A 16802-nucleotide genomic window follows, 5' to 3' on the forward strand; every position below is an offset into this window, starting at 1 on the left:
TAATTAAAGGGGTGGGGCAGCACGGTGGCTCAGAGGTTAGCACTGCCGCCTCACAGCAAGAAGGTCACTGGTTCGAGCCCTGGCTGCCCAAGGTTTTCTTTAACACAAGTAAAAAATAAAGAACAAGAAAATAAAAGGGTATTTTTTTATATTTTCTTTCCACTCGTCTCAACAATAAAAAGCCAAACAGCCCAAAATCTCAAAACCTGCCAAGTGCGTGAAAATGAATCTGGTGATTTTTTTAAAGAAACACTAAGACACAATGTGAGTTAAAGGTTTGGAGAAGCACACACTCTGTTAAACCAGTGACAGATTAACGCAGTTACATTGAAACTATGTCCTGGTGAAAAGCCCATCTGATCTGCAGTGTATTGGGCCACATTTGCACACAAACATCTTGAGAGTTGACAGCAACAGATTCCACATGCAAATAGCACACTTGAAATAATCTCTGGATCTGCTCATTGTAGTTGGGATAATGAGGAAATAACACACACCTGGCCATGGAACAGCTTAGAAGCCAATTGTCCCAATACTTTTGGTCCCTTAACAAGTGGGAGGCACATATGCAAACTGTTGTAATTCCTACACCGTTCGCTTGATTTGGACGTAAATACCCTCAAGTTAAAGCTGACAGTCAGCAGTTAAAGCACATCTTGTTCGTTTCATTTCAAATCCATTGTGTTGGTGTATAGTTAGGATTGCGTCGATGTCCCAATATATTTGGACCTGATTGTATGTACAGTATGTGTGTATGAATGTGCCTATATATATATATATATATATATATATATATATATATATATATATATACATATACACAGTTCGGTCTGGTTCATGAATCTGATTGGCTGATAGTCGTGCGATATTCCTCCAGTAACAGCACTCGTCCAGCCTCTTCACCCTTGTGTATTACTCCACCCACATACAGCAACAAGCAGAGGACACACTACAGACTGACAAATATTGCTGCTTTTGAGCAACAATGTACTTTTGAGGCTTCTTCAGTCAAGAATGTAGTTAGATTACAACTATGTAGTTTATTTATAAGAATAGTGCCTATTTTAAAATATTCATAATTTCTGAGAGACAGCACGTCGGCAGCCATTAGCCCGTCATTGAGCAGAGCATCAAAGATGGTTGATGATGTTCATCTACAAGATGGCGACAAAGACCGCATAATAAACCCTAAGGGAAAACCAGCGTATTTTCAAACTACAGCTGATCAAATCATATTTAAAGAGGTAAGTGACTTTCTAAATCGATCTCTCTCTTTTGTATGTTGTTGTGCTGTATTCATACCATATAATTGTGGTGTATTGAGTGTGAGATGGGACTCGCATATCAGGAATGTGTGTTGTGTTGACAGAAAGAAAGAAGAAATGCCCGCATGTGTTTAGCAATTTTCCTTATCGCAAACACAACAGCAATCTGGTAGTGACTGTGCTGCTATTTTCAGGATTAATTATTGTAATCTCCCGATTGCAACAGAAAATACTGTAGACTGTAATAGACTGTAATACTGTAGACTGATGGCATTTCATGTCTCATTTCAGCCTTATAATCTTAAAATGTAAGCAAAACCAGCTGTTTTGTCATCACTTTAGACATTACGCTAGAGAATCATTCAAACGCTAGCTCTACAGTGACGTTGGTGAATTAGTAATGGTTTCTGCTGTTCTGATGTCAGCTGCAGATGTGAATGAATGGTGGAAGAAACTAGTTCCTCATACAAAAGGGTTTTTACACTCTCCGTGTTTAATTTTCTTATTTATATACACGATTGTGCCATCGAACTGTTGTATAAACGCAATATCACACTCGTAGCAGATATGGCTGTGGATGATATACACCCATATCGCACTGCTTTGAGTGTGATATTGCTCATATATATATATATATATATATATATATATATATATATATATATATATATAGTCTACAGTATTTTCTGTTGCAATCGGGAGATTACAATAATTAATCCTGAAAATAGCAGCACAGTCACTACCAGATTGCTGTTGTGTTTGCGATAAGGAAAATTGCTAAACACATGCGGGCATTTCTTCTTTCTTTCTGCCAACACAACACACATTCCTGATATGCGAGTCCCACCTCACACTCAATACACCACAATTATATGGTATGAATACAGCACAACAACATACAGGTGCAGTTCACAAGAGATAATATGTTTTTTATATACACACACACACACACACACACACACACACACACGGTGCTCAACATAAATGAGTACTCCCTATTTTGAAAATCTCAGTGAATATAGGCAATGCATTTAGGTGCATTTCAACAAAACAGATTTATTAAATGGATATATTTATCAAAATAATATTTCAGTTACATCGTTAGAAACACAAAGATAATATATTTAAATTCATGCGAAATACTGCAAAAAACAAAACAATAAAAAACTACATTTTATACATTTTTTTGTTTCTCTTGAATTTTTCTGTTAAATTTTTATTGAATATTTTCCCTAACCTATAAATGTGGGTGTACTTTACATTTTACTCTATCTCACAAAGATAAACACATAACAGCTTGAGACTCTGGCTTCAGTTACTGCTTGAGCTCTGCCAGAGTAACTACAAATAAATAAGCGTTATCAGTGTTTATTTGAGAAACGCAGATAAAACAAAGAGTAAGTGCTTGGCCAAAGTCAACAGCAAGCATTTGCTCCAAGGTTTGCAACATTAACATCATTTGTAGCCTTCAGAGAGTTGGCTTCACTTCCCATATTATCTCTTGGGAACTGCACCAGGTTAGAGCCATACATCTGAGGTTATATGTGCCAAAATATAAAATAAAAATCTGCAATCACTAAGCATGTTTTAAAGGGCACCTATTATGCAAAAATCCCTTTTAAGAGGGGTTTAAACACAGTTGTGTGGCAGCAGTGTGTGAATATAAGCAGCTTCTAATAGTAACAAGTTAATAATTGTATTTGTTTATAATCAGACTTGTTAAAATCAGTCTGCAGAAACACTTTGATTGACATTCTCCCTTTGTACGTGTCATCAGAGGGGGAAAGCCCCGCCCACTAGTGACCATCTCTCCCTCAAAGTGGGAAAAACTCAATTTGTAAAAATACATGTGAACATGGCCAAGTGGAGGAGGAGCAGATGATGATAGAATTACAATTTGTTTTGGTGAACTACCCCTAAACATTATGCTACGGCGAATGTGAAAAATGACATCAGTTTTGAAATTCCCGATCTCAGTCTACTTCCTCCTTACAAAAACAAGATTATCTCTCAGAGAGAAAGTATTTGTCTTTAAAGTCCCCATGAAATCAAACCTAACCATATTGATGATGTTAGCTCACATTGCTAGCCTTGTGGTGAACTCATCTGTGCATGCCATTAAGAAAAAGCTGTTTGCCCTTGAAATCTTTATTTGAAATCTGAAAATGCACTTCCTGTTTTCAGTTAAATTCTCAGATTTGGTCTGTCTGAGGTATTGGGCGGGGCTAACACACTTCATCACACCCCTCCAGCTGTCAGTACTATGCCAACAAACAGAAATAGTGTGGAGGAGGAGGAGTCTGTCCCCAAACCCTTTTCCCCATCTTTCTGAATGAAACGCCTACTTTACTACATCCAATCAGCTCACAGTAGAAAAAAACAAGCCACGCCCACTGTATTCTAATTTGATATTCCGATTCTCTAGGAACTGTCACAATACAAAAAAAGGTTCCTGCAGACTCTAACGCAACCCTCTTCATCTATGAAACACACTGTCCAGAAGAGACTAAATAACCCTCGAGATCAAGCTCCACACACAGGGTCTAGCGCTAAATTCGGGATCCCGCCGCAGCCCCTAAACGCTCCCAGTGAATTCCTGCAGGGTTACAGCATCGTGACTCACAGCAGAAGGAATTGTTTTCATGGCTCACCCGTCAAAAAGCTGCCTCCGGGTGGAGTCTATAGCGCTGTTTATGCTCCGGATGGCCTCTTCAAGTGACGTGGAGACGAACGGATCACCCTCACGGCTCACCTGCGGGACTACAGACATCAATGTGAATGAAAACTTGTTTTAGTAGCATGTTTTAATCTGTGTAAGTGCTAAGAAAACAACATGAGCTCCATCAATTAGCTTCTCAAGATGTGTTATAAAGTGTTATTATTGAAATACTCGATTCTGATTGGGCAGTCGTGACAATTTAAGGTATGTTCACTGCAAAACATGCTTTTCTTACTAATCTGAACACCTAAATATTCTTAAATCAAGAAGCTTTCTCAAGACAAGTTCAATATTTTGTCTTGTTTTCAGAAATAATGTGTTAAAATTAAGTGAGTTTGTTCTTAAAAGAAGCAAAATGATCTGCCAATGGGGTAAGCAAGCAAAATAATCTTGTTTTTATTCTTAAAATAAGATTATTTAGCTTGTTTTAAGAACAAACTCATTGTGGATAAATACTTGAGAACTGGAGTTTAGTAGCATGTTTTAATCTGTGTAAGTAAGCGTGTAAAACAACATGAGCTCATTTCATAAGATGTTTTAAAGTGTTATTACTGAAATACTTAATTCTGATTGGTCAGTCAGGACAATCTAAGGTATGTTTAGTCCAAAAAATGCATTTTGTGCTAGTCTCAAAATTCTTAAATGAAGAAGCAATTTATAGACAAGTAAAATATTGTCTTGTTTTCAATAAATTAAAGAAGTTTATCTTTAAAACAGGCAAAATAATCGGCCAACTGAGCAAGCAAAAATAAGATTTTTTCACTTGTTTTAAGGAAAAACTCGCTTAATTTTGACTCATTATTTCTGTAAACAAAACTATTTTTTTTATTTCTCTAGAAAATTCTCTAGAATAAACTTAAAAGGTAAAAGACTGTGTAAAGCCACATAAAACAAAACAAAAATATGATATATATGCCGAGCTCAGCGGCTAATGCTCCAGAATCAGCTGAGGTGAGGTGAGACTTAGCCGTCACTCAAGTGGCCATTCCCTTAATTATGCATACTTAGTATAAATGAAACGGATGAGTTATAAAACAAATTCACCCCCTCACAGTTGTCATGAAGGGCCATGTTAGCTATATACACCAAAATATTTTTGTACCAGGCTGTTAACAGCTTTTTTTCTGCTGTGAAGTTGGCCATTTTAACATTGGGGTCAATAGAAATGTGTTCTGTTTTGGAGCCAGCCCCCAGTGGCCAGTCGATGAATTGCATTCTGTAAAAGTTTAACAACAAAGACTGGGAGGTTGCTGCTTGGTTAAAAACACAGTGTTGGCCATTTTAACATTGGGGTCAACAGAAATGTGCTCTATTTTAAATCCAGGCCTAGCAGAATTTCGATAAATTGCAGCTTCAGTTACTTCCGTATTGGTTTCACGAGGGAGAGCAGGATGTTGCTTTGTCTTACAAAATACAAACTACTTGGTCTTGTTTAAAACCAACTGACACTGTCCACTCACCTACAAATCTTAAATACTTTGTTTTGTCCATCAGTTCTTACCTTGCACTGTTAGCACCATACTAGATGAGGAATATCCAATGGAGTTGCGGGCTACACACTCGTATCGGCCCCCATCGGCCAGACCCACGTCATGCACTTCCAGATAGCCATCTGGATTAATGTGGAACTTCCCACTCTCTGTAATCTGGACTCCATCCTGTAGGTCAGAGATTATTAAACCCGGGAAGAGTCCCATTGGGATGGAAATGGATGGGTTATTGGGAAATGTGTGGGGATCTAACCTTGCTCCATGTGATGATAGGTGTGGGCTCACCCTGAGCGCTGCACGGAATCTGGACATCTGATCCAGACTCCACCGTCAAATCCCTTGGAGCGCTCGTGAAAACAGGCGTTACTGATGACGCAAAGACATGTGTTAGTGATTACAGCTGTGCAGAAAGTCATACAACATGAAAAGAGCATGCACGGGGTCATATGCCGTCCTGAAAACGCCAAGGTTTCTGTAATTATAATGTCAAGAAACACGTTTGTGAGTCTTCCAGGCCAGTGTGGAGCGGATTGTTTAAAGAGCTTTATATAAACATCTCACTATGAAAGCTGAGAAGACCTTCAAGGAAGTCATGAGATGTTTGTCCAGGACTATAATCAGCCTCTTTACAGCTGTTTTTGAGTCATCTAGATGTACCTCCAGCAAGTGTTTGAGTCTGACAAAGGTCATTTTCAAATCATTTGTTCACCCTTGTAGACTTTTAACATGCATTTTTACATGCAGTGCTGCTTGAAAGTTTGTGACCTCTTGCAGAATCTATGAAACTGTTATTTTTTATTTTGTACTCTTGTATTTTACATTTAAGATGTTTTCATATAGTTGACAAGACAAAAACAAAGCTGAAATTGAGCCCTGTGCACTGTTTTTATAAAATAAGGAAAAGAAGTCTTAAAGAAATCACAAGAAAATACCTTTTATAACATTATTAAGTGGGGAAAAATTTGCCTATAGTAGGCTAGCCTGTGTGTGGCAGCATAGGGTATATGCCAAAGCATGCTAATAGGACTTTTAATTTGTCAGTAACCTGGGTTAAGCGCTTCCGGTGAATTGTCTGCAATTGCAAATTGGGTGCGTTTAAGTCTGTTTTCTTTAAAAATCAGCGATCTCCACTGGCTGAGTGATATCCAATATAAAGTGGGCCTCAGATTGTACAAGAAGCACTGCATTAAATAACATTTCCCCCGTCATGTCTTTATAATATGAGCATTTATTTTACCCCAGTATATTCAATGGAGCTTCAGCGCTAGCCAGCCGATTCTGATGGGTGCGTGCGAGTAAACGGCTTTTTGTCTCGTTTTATGCTTGAGCAACTAAATGAATGCCAAAGTCTGTTTACTGATTGTATTTTAATTACATTACAACATCGATGCTGTAAAAGGAACAGTATAAAGTGGAAAAAACTCACAATAACAGGTCACGGGAAGTTTATCAGTATGGGAACAACACTAGCTCGGCATATACCCTATTGAGTCGGCGGTTTCAGAATCAGCTGAGGTGACGTGAGACTTAGCTGTCACTCAAGGGACCACGCCTTAATTATGGATACTTAGTATAAATGAAACGGATGAGTTATAAACTAATTCACCCCCGTACAGTTGTCATGAAGGGCCATGTTAGCTATATACACCAAAATATGTTTTGTTCCAGGCTGTTAACACCTTTTTTATCTGCTGTAAAGTTGGCCATTTTAACATTAAAGTCAATAGAAATTTGCTGTTTTGGAGCAAGCCCCCAGTGGCCAGTTTAAGAATTGCAGTTTCAGTTACTTCCATAATAGTTTCACAACAAAGAGTGGGAGGTTTCGGCTTGGTTACAAACACAGTGCTACGGTCAAATTGAACAAACCTCTGAAGCAATGATAGAAACATACGAAATATGAATAGCGCAGAGCAACGAGGATTGAGAACTGCTAGTATAAATTAAACGCAGAGTGAGCAGCCTGCTGATTCTGACTGGTGCGTGCGAGTAAACAGCTTTTTGTCTCGTTTTACGCTTGAGCAACTAAATGAATGCCAAAGTCTGTTTAACTGATTGTATTTTAATTACATTACAACATCGATGCTGTAAAAGGAACCGTATAAAATGGAAAAAACTCACAATAACAGGTCACCGGAAGTTTATCAGTATGGGAACAACACTAGCTCAGCATATACCCTATAGCGTCACCGTGAATGAGTCGGCGGTTTCGGAATACAAAAACAAGCCTTAATCTTTTATGTTTTCTGGTGATTTTATTGTTTGTTATTTGAAATAAAAAATGAAAATCAAATCATTTTTGAATTTTGCTTTTCCGTTTTTCATCATGAAAAAGAAAAACGCCTCGAATTTCAACTTTCATTTTTGAATTTTAAAACTAAAATAAAAAAATGGCCGGTTTTTCGTTTTTCAATATCTGTTTCTAAAATGAAAATCCAATGACCAAAAGATACATGGACCGTTAAGGTTATTAGTTATCATCACTTAGTTATTAATAACTTAATCAATTACAGTTTTTTATGATTGCTTACACACTAAAATTTTACTTTTCCCACAATTCCCAAACCCTAACACTTAAGGAGCAAAACACAAGGCCAGATCTGCACAACTTTACGAACGTTGTCAGCTTCACAGTTTTTGCAAAACAATTTCAAAGCAAAGGCCTTCAAATGAACACACACATGAACCATTGGTTAAACACAGCCATAAGGTGTGCACACACACTGCTGCGAAACTGTAGATGCACCAATCAGCTGGAAGCATAATAATAAAGCAACAAGGTATAAACTATTAGTCTTCAATAAACATGTTTACAGTAGTAGAACATATGAACATATGATCTCATGCAGACGTCCCCCCCACACACTCCCTGTGTGGATGTGTAAATTGTGTGTGGTGTTTTGTCAAAATGAGCCTTCATTTCAAATTGTGCTTAAGCAATCAGAGAAAACTGTAACTAATAACCAATAGCTTTAAATAGTTATATAAGCATAGTTAACCTGCAGTTTTATAGTATATAGGTGATATCTTTGCGTACGTTCAATGAAGTGATATCTTTAGTATATAATACGCATTTCTCCCACTAACTAGAAGTGTTTCTCTCACCTTCCTCTCTCTAAACGCTCCCCATTTCTTCAGAAACTTCCAGTAATCCTGCTGTAAATAAGAGCGACTCTAAGCCAAACCTGTGCCTTGGTTTAAAGTAAATACAGGCGGTTGTTATGCAGTGTGTTAACAAGCATTACTACATGGAAAAGCTCTCGCCATGTGGGAATTTCAAAGCGGCATGTTTGCTGGCTCTTCCACAAGTCTGTAATAAAGCTTAAGAGGCGGTTTTAAGGCAGGGAGCTGGTCTTGCGTCTGTCATTGAGACTTTACTGGGGTATTGTTGCTCTAATTGAAGGCTTTGCTCGTGAGTAAATGACAAATTAGTTTATGAAGCCAGTCTCTCCTGTTAACACCGTGTCTGGTCTTGTTCTGAAAGGGCCGCTGAATGAGAACTCGGAAAATATGGTGTTGCTTTGTGCTGTACTGAATGACATACATTTGTAGGTAGTGTAATTTGAGACCGTGTCCTAATTTCCTTTTTTGTATTATAACATAAGCACAAGCCTAATTCACTTCAGCTAGCTATGATCGAATTCAAAATATGAAGAAAAACAGCATATAATTGGGTCATATATTTAAAACAAGGCTGCAGGTTTGGTTTCTGTGCTGCCTTTATTTGTAAAGATGCCTTATTAAAATCCGCAGCATTACTGTGAACAGAACCTGTGGTACGGTTTGGCACGTTGCTGGTTTATCATGCTGAAATGAGCTGGATCTCACCGCTCTGCAGGATGTTGAGGTGGACAGCGGCTCTGGAAGTGCCCACAGGACTGACCGCCTGGCACTCGTACTGGCCCTGGTCGTGAAGAGCCACGCGGCTGATCCGCAGGCTGCCCGTCGACAGCACCACATGCCGTCTGTCATTGGGCAAAGGACTACCTGTGGCAGGAAAACAGATTGTTTTAGATTTTTTGGAGCAATTTCATGCAAATGTCAACCTTCCCATGAAAAAAGGAAGTGAAATATAGTGAAACAGAGACCCGGAAGGGACGTGATGGTGGGGAAAATAATGAGTGAAAGAAAAAAAAAATTGGTGAGAGAGAAAAAAAACAGTGATAGGAAGAAAACAGGAGGAAACAGGAGAAACAGGAGGGTTGACATGTATGAAGTGAACAGGAAGTGTTTGTTAAACAACAGTTTTGCGAGGGAATACAAAAACGTACAAATATATATATACATATATATATATATATATATATATATATATATATATATTTGTACATTTTTGTATTCCCTCGCAAAACTGTTGTTTAACAAACACTTCCTGTTCACTTCATACATGTCAGCCCTCCTGTTTTTGCCGGGATTCTCTTGTATTTTACCATTCTATCGCGCTATCATCCTATCATTAAGTATTTCCCCATATTTCTCCCATATTTTAATCTTGAAAGCACGCTGAAATTAATACACAGTAAAAATGTCTGCATTCACTTTCTATTCATTACAGCTGTGCGTCGATCATTAGCCTTCATATTCAACCTCTGAATCAGTGAATGCATGTATAAGGCATGCATTCACTGACTGACGGACACACTCATCCCAGATCAGCTTCTGTACACAGCATTTAATAAGGGATTCGGGTCTGTGTTTAAGCAGACAAATACACTTAATAATATGTAAATATGTAAATCATCCTGCATATTTTATTTTAAACGCAACTAATTTTCTCTTAAATGAGCACAAACAGTTACTAAAGTAATGGAATGCTTTCATTATAGATCTGTGCATTCTTACAGGGACTCAAACAAGAGAGAAACAAAACGAGAGCTTCATTTGCTGCTCTTCACTTGGTTGATAACAGAGGTGTCACTTTAAAAGACGTGTACAGAAGCTGATCTGGGATCAGTTTATCATATGGAGTGCATCCATCTGTCAGCACTTATACATGCATTCAAGTTTGTTACTAAATCTTTTAAATGCCTTAAAATCTAATTTATATAGTCAGAATTATTTGTCCTCCTGTGAATTTTAGTTTTTTCTTTATCAAATATTTCCTAAATGATGTTGAACAGATTAAGGAAATTTTCACAGTATTTCCTATAATATTTTTTCTTCTAGAGAAAGTCTTATTTGTTTTATTTCAGCTAGATTTAAAGCAGTTTAAACCCATTTTAAGGTCAATATTATTAGTCCCCTTCAGCAATATTAGTTTTGGATTGTCTCCAGAACAAACCACTGTTATACAATGACTTGCCTAATTACCCTAACTTTACCCTAATTACCCTAGTTAAGCCTTTAAATGTGACTTTAAGCTGAATAGTAGTGTCTTAAAGAATATCTAGTCTAATATTATGTGCTGTCATCATGGCGTGTGAAGCAGAAGTGTGTGATTGCGTCTCACCTCCACGTGTCCAGGCGATGACTGGCTGAGGAAAACCGCTTGCCTCGCAGGGAAAATCCACTGTTTGACCCTCCAAAACCGACTGATCCTGAGGAGTCACGGTGAACTGAGGACGCGCTGAGGAGGAAACATACACAACTGATCATACATCTCCAACAGGCACATAACAATTAAAACCCCAATTAAAAGCCCTGAGCTTATGAGATCCACAAACCCTAAGCTTCCTCTCGTTTGCAGGGCAAGAGAGGAGTTTAAGCTTCGGTAGATCTCGATGAACTCCCTCGGCTTATTTCTAGCTAAATAACGGATATGGATGGTTGAGGAGAGGTGTACTCGCTAAGAGCTTGACTATAGTATTAATTTTGTGTGTGCACTTTACTTAGCTTGCGTGTTTTTGGACTATGGGAAGAAACCGAAGAACCGAGGGAAGAGCACGGGGAGAACGAGCAAACTCCACACAGAAATGTCCACTGGTTTAGTAGGGACTTTAACCGGAGACATTCTTGCATTAGCATCGACTTGGATGATGCGATGGCAGGCACAGGACAACAACCCCAGTGTGCTCACCACACACCAGCTATTAGTGGAGTGAAGAGACAGTGATACAGCCAATTCGGTGGATGGGGATGATTGGGAGGCCATGATCGTAAGGGCTGATTGAGGAACTTCCCTACTGAAAAAAACTGCTTAAACCAGCCCAGGCTGGTTGGCTGGGTTTAGCTGATTGGCCAGCCTGGTTTTAGAGGGGTTTTGGCCATTTCCAGGCTGGTTTCCAGCCATTTCCAGCCTGGTCTTAGCTGGTCAGGCTGGGAGATGACCAGCTAAAACCAGCTTGACCAGCCTAGCTAGGCTGGGAGCCCAGCCAAAACCACCTATGTCCAGCTTAAACCAGACTGGTCAAGCTGGTTTTAGCTGGTCATTTTCCAGCCTGACCAGCTAAGACCAGGCTTGAAATGGCTGGAAACCAGCCTGGAAATGGCCAAACCCCTCTAAAACCAGGTTGGTCAACCAGCTAAAACCAGCCAACCAGCCTAGGCTGGTTTAAGCTGGATTTTACAGCAGGGTTTAGCCAGGAGACCGGGGTTACACCCCTGCTCTTTACAAGAAGTTCCATAGGATTTTAAATGACCACAGAGAGTTAGAACATCTCATCCGAAAGACGGCGGCCACTGACAGTATAGTGTCCCCTTCACTTTACTGGGGCATTAGGACTCACTGATTTTTACACAGTTATACTGTATAACTTGAATAGATTTCTTTCCAGTTTACAGTGTTTGTCAGCTTGGTCTCTCACCCTGCACTATGATGTAAGCGTTGGCGTGGATGGTGTCCACGTTGTTGCTGGCGAAGCAGGTGTACTGTCCTCCGTCCGCCTGGTGGATGTTTTGGATGAAGAGTCCTCCTGACGGCGTGATGTTGATGCGCGGGTCTACAGGCAGCGCAGACTGGTCTCCTCGTGTCCAGGTGACACGCGGCTGTGGCTGACCAGTGGCGCTGCACTCCAGAGTCACGCTCTCGCCCACCAGAACCTCTGTGTTCTGCGGCTGGATCACAAAACTGGGTCGAGCTGCAGAGAGAGAGAGAGAGAAACGTCCGCTGTAAACAACCTCAAAACACAGACTGATGGAAGAAAAGAGTTCAAACCATCAAGACATCAAATCGTCTTTAGCAAATGAATCACAAAACCAGTCATGAGTGTCACTTTTTGGAAACTCAGATTTATACATCATCTGAAAAGCTGAACAAACAATTGCTGTTCAATTCTAGACACTGAATATGAAACTTCCTGAAAACTCTGACCAAGGTAAAGATTTCCCAAAACTTCAGGTACAGTGTAGTCGTGTGGAGTGTTTTTTGCCTCATAACGATTTTCTCCTTTCTGATTTGCCAACAAGGCTACTCTGCAGGCACATGACATCAATATGATGTCATATTGACGTTGTACCCCAATGTCGTGGGGATGTTGGATTGTGTTGAAAATTGGGATGACGTCAGAACCCAACATCAGGCCGACATTACTGTCCAATGTCCAACCTAAAATCAACCAAATATCAATGTCTAATCATGTTACATCTTGACGTTACCACTATGACATCTATAAGACGTTGGATTTTGGTCACTTTCCAACACAACCTAAAATCAACCAAATATCAATGTCTAATCATGTTACACCTTAACCGTACCACTATGACATCTATAAGACGTTGGATTTTGGTCACTTTCCAACACAACCTAAAATCAACCAACTATCAATGTCTATCATGTGACACCTTGACGTTACCACTATGACATCTATAAGACGTTGGATTTTGGTCACGTTCCAACACAACCTAAAATCAACCAAATATCAATGTCTAATCATGTTACACCTTGACCGTACCACTATGACATCTATAAGACGTTGGATTTTGGTCACTTTCCAACACAACCTAAAATCAACCAAATATCAATGTCTAATCATGTTACACCTTAACGTTACCACTATGACATCTATAAGACGTTGGATTTTGGTCACTTTTCAACAACCTAAAAACAACCAAATATCAACGTCATTTGACGTCATTACTGGACGTCAAAATAACGTTGTCCTTAGACGCTGGCTAGACATTGAATTTTGGTCACCTGACGTCACGACCTAAATCTAACATAATATTAACGTCTTATGATGTTGAGTGCCTGCTGGGTAGGTTCACACCAAATGTGGAAGACGCGAATGAGGTAAAGTTCTGCGCATTCCCAGCAAACGCATTACATAATCCATGTCATTTGCCCGAGGGATGGTAATCCGTCTGTTCTCACGTTTGCATTGATTTCTATGCAATTTAAGGTTATTGCACACTTAATGCAAAACTTCTGTCCATGATTTTTGCACATTAAAAAATAAATCCGACCTCACATTGTGTGAATCGTATTGACACACTGCCTCTGAAACTTTCGTCCGTCATAAAAAATTCCAAACCGAGTTAAATTTTTTCCAATTTTTGCATCCGAACAATCTCTTTGAGGTGTTTTGACAGTTCAGAGCCACCCTACAAGCAAAAAACTAAATACAGAAAGCCGTCACTTGAGCCACAGATTACTTTATGACAAGCACAGTGCATAAAATAAAGACCCCCTATATGCTGGATTCAGTGACTGGCGCACTTCTGCCCTGCTGCTGCTTGGCCTGTGTGTGTGTCCATACATTACATACATTTGGCATACTGCCCATAGACATTTTAATAGAAAGCATGGTCCGCTTTTGGTATGTTGCTTCGACACTTCAACGTGGTCACCATCTTTTATAATGTCTATGGGTACTGCCAGTCTCTGTTCAGGATTTTTGTAAAATAAAAGCAGGGAAAACTTAGTTTATAAAACTGCCATGTCCTTAAACTCACATGGTGACCTGAAGTAGCGTAAGGTGACCTCTGAGGTCTTCACTTCTCCGGCCACGTTTTTGGCCATGCACTGATAGATGCCCTGGTCTGTCTCTCGTGTGTCCTGGATCATCAGTGTCCCGTCTTCCAGAAGATTGAGCCGTGTGTCGTCTCTCATGTTCAGAGCATTGCTGACGAGACAAAAATAAAACCCTGTTAACTTATAGAGTTGAAATCAAAACCATTTGTCGTCCTGTGAATTTTTCTTTTTCTTTTCTCAAATATTTCACAAATGATGTTGAACAGATTCAGGAATTTCTCACAGTATTTCCTATAATATTTTTTCTTCTGGAGAAAGTCTGATTTGTTTTATTTCGGCTAGAATTAAAGCAGTTTTTAATTGTTTTAAACCCATTTTAAGGTCAATATTATTAGTCCTCTTTAGCAAGATTAGTTTTTGATTGTCTCCAGAATAAACCACTGTTATACAATGACTTGCCTAATTACTCTAACTTTACCCTAATTAACCTAGTTAAGCCTTTAAATGTCACTTCAAGCTGAATACTAGTGTCTTGAAGAATATCTAGTCTAATATTATTTACTGTCATCATGACAAAGATACCAGAAATCAGTTATATAAAATATTAAAACTATTATGAATAGAAATGTGTTGAAAACAATCTTCTCTCCGTTAAACAGAAATTGGGGTAAAATATACAGGAGGACGAATAAGTCTGACTTCATCTGTATTTATATGTATATATACATACATACAGTTTATTATACAATTATTAGCATTATTTACTCTGATTAGAAGTATTTGAATTCTGTAATCATTTAACCCGTTACCACCCAGCTCTGACTGTAGCACAAGCTGAATATTTGACTGTGCTCTATTGTAGTGTTTCCCAACCCTGTTCCTGAAGGCACACCAACAGTACACATTTTCAACCTCTCCCTAATCAAACACACCTGAATCAACTCAACAGAACATTAGAAAAGACCCCAAAACCTGACACGAATGGGTCAGATAAGGGAGACATACAAAATATGTACTGTTGGTGTGCCTCCAGGAACAGGGTTGGGAAACACTGCTCTATTGAATCCACTGACCTTTTTTGGGGAGGGGTGGGGGGCCCGGATATAACTGAGGATGTGTGTGGTGAGGGAGGTGTCGCGGAAACTGCTCTCTCTATTTTGCCGCCCTGGGCGCGGATATAACTGCTGAGGACGCGGGAGGTGTCGCAGACGCCGCCCTCTCTATTCTGCCGCCCTAGGCGCGGATATAACTGCTGAGGACGCGGGTGGTGAGGGAGGTGTCGCGGACACCGCCCTCTCTATTCTGCCACCCTAGGCGTGAATATAACAACTGAGGATGTGTGTGGTGAGGGAGGTGTCGCGGAAACCGCTCTCTCTATTTTGCCGCCCTGGGCGCGGATATAACTGCTGAGGACGCGGGAGGTGTCGCAGACGCCACCCTCTGTATTCTGCCGCCCTAGGCGCGGATATAACTGAGGACGCGGGTGGTGAGGAAGGTGTCGCGGACACCGCCCTCTCTATTCTGCCACCCTAGGCGTGAATATAACTGCTGAGGATGCAGGTGGTGAGGGAGGTGTCGCGGACGCCGCCCTCTCTATTCTGCCACCCTAGGCGTGAATATAACTGCTGAGGATGCAGGTTGTGAGGGAGGTGTTGCGGACGCCGCCCTCTCTATTCTGCCACCCTAGGCGTGAATATAACTGCTGAGGATGCAGGTGGTGAGGGAGGTGTCGCGGACGCCGCCCTCTCTATTCTGCCACCCTAGGCGTGAATATAACTGCTGAGGATGCAGGTTGTGAGGGAGGTGTTGCGGACGCCGCCCTCTCTATTCTGCCACCCTATGCGGCCACCTAGGTCGCCTCTATGTACGCGCCGGCCCTGGGTGTATGCCTTTTTAAACCATGTCCAATCAACTGAATTGACCACAGGTGAACTCCAACGAAGCTGCTGAAACACCTCAAGGATGATCAGTGGAAACAGAATGTACCTGAGCTCAACTTAGAGCTTCACGGCAAAGGCTGTGAATACTGATGTGATTTTACAGCTCTCTTATTTTTAATAAATTTGCAACAATTTCAAAAACTCTTTTCCTCACATTGTCTTTCTGGGAGATTGTGTGTGGAATGTTGAGGAAAGAGATGAATTAAATCCATTTCAGAATAAGGTTGTAGCATAAAGAAATGTGGAAAAAGTGAAGCGCTATCAATACTTTCCAGGTGCACTGTACAATATAAAGTGGGTCTCAGAACAGACAAGAAGCACTGCGTTATATTAAATATTTCTGCGTCATGTCTTTAAAATACTTTATTTTACTCGTGCCGTTCATCTCATTTTATGCTCGACCAATTAAGTCTGGTTTATTTATAAACTAATTTCGAGAGGATCACGTGCTTATGATCAACACGGCTGGCTTCTCATTAGCTCCGTAGTCTGACCCATTAGATGATTACAGAAGCATTATAAATAACCAGAGTTTTTCACTCC

The 16802-nt window shown here is 40.0% G+C and overlaps 1 protein-coding gene across 1 annotated transcript in view; it reads right to left on the reverse strand.

Annotated features, from left to right (window-relative positions):
* The window catches only part of LOC130244857 (peroxidasin homolog), an 85562-nt gene that overhangs the window by 16211 nt on the left and 52549 nt on the right, over window positions 1–16802 (reverse strand). Inside the window, exons 9-15 of the mRNA XM_056477409.1 lie at window positions 14301–14470; window positions 12215–12487; window positions 10921–11037; window positions 9300–9458; window positions 5728–5840; window positions 5486–5642; window positions 3917–4025 (exon numbers count right to left, since the gene is read on the reverse strand). Coding sequence (XP_056333384.1) covers window positions 3917–4025; window positions 5486–5642; window positions 5728–5840; window positions 9300–9458; window positions 10921–11037; window positions 12215–12487; window positions 14301–14470 — 1098 coding nt within the window. The remainder of the gene's footprint in view (window positions 1–3916; window positions 4026–5485; window positions 5643–5727; window positions 5841–9299; window positions 9459–10920; window positions 11038–12214; window positions 12488–14300; window positions 14471–16802) is intronic.

The sequence above is a fragment of the Danio aesculapii genome, chromosome 17 (genome assembly GCF_903798145.1).
Source record: "Danio aesculapii chromosome 17, fDanAes4.1, whole genome shotgun sequence".
In the NCBI taxonomy this organism is placed as follows: Eukaryota; Metazoa; Chordata; class Actinopteri; order Cypriniformes; family Danionidae; genus Danio; species Danio aesculapii.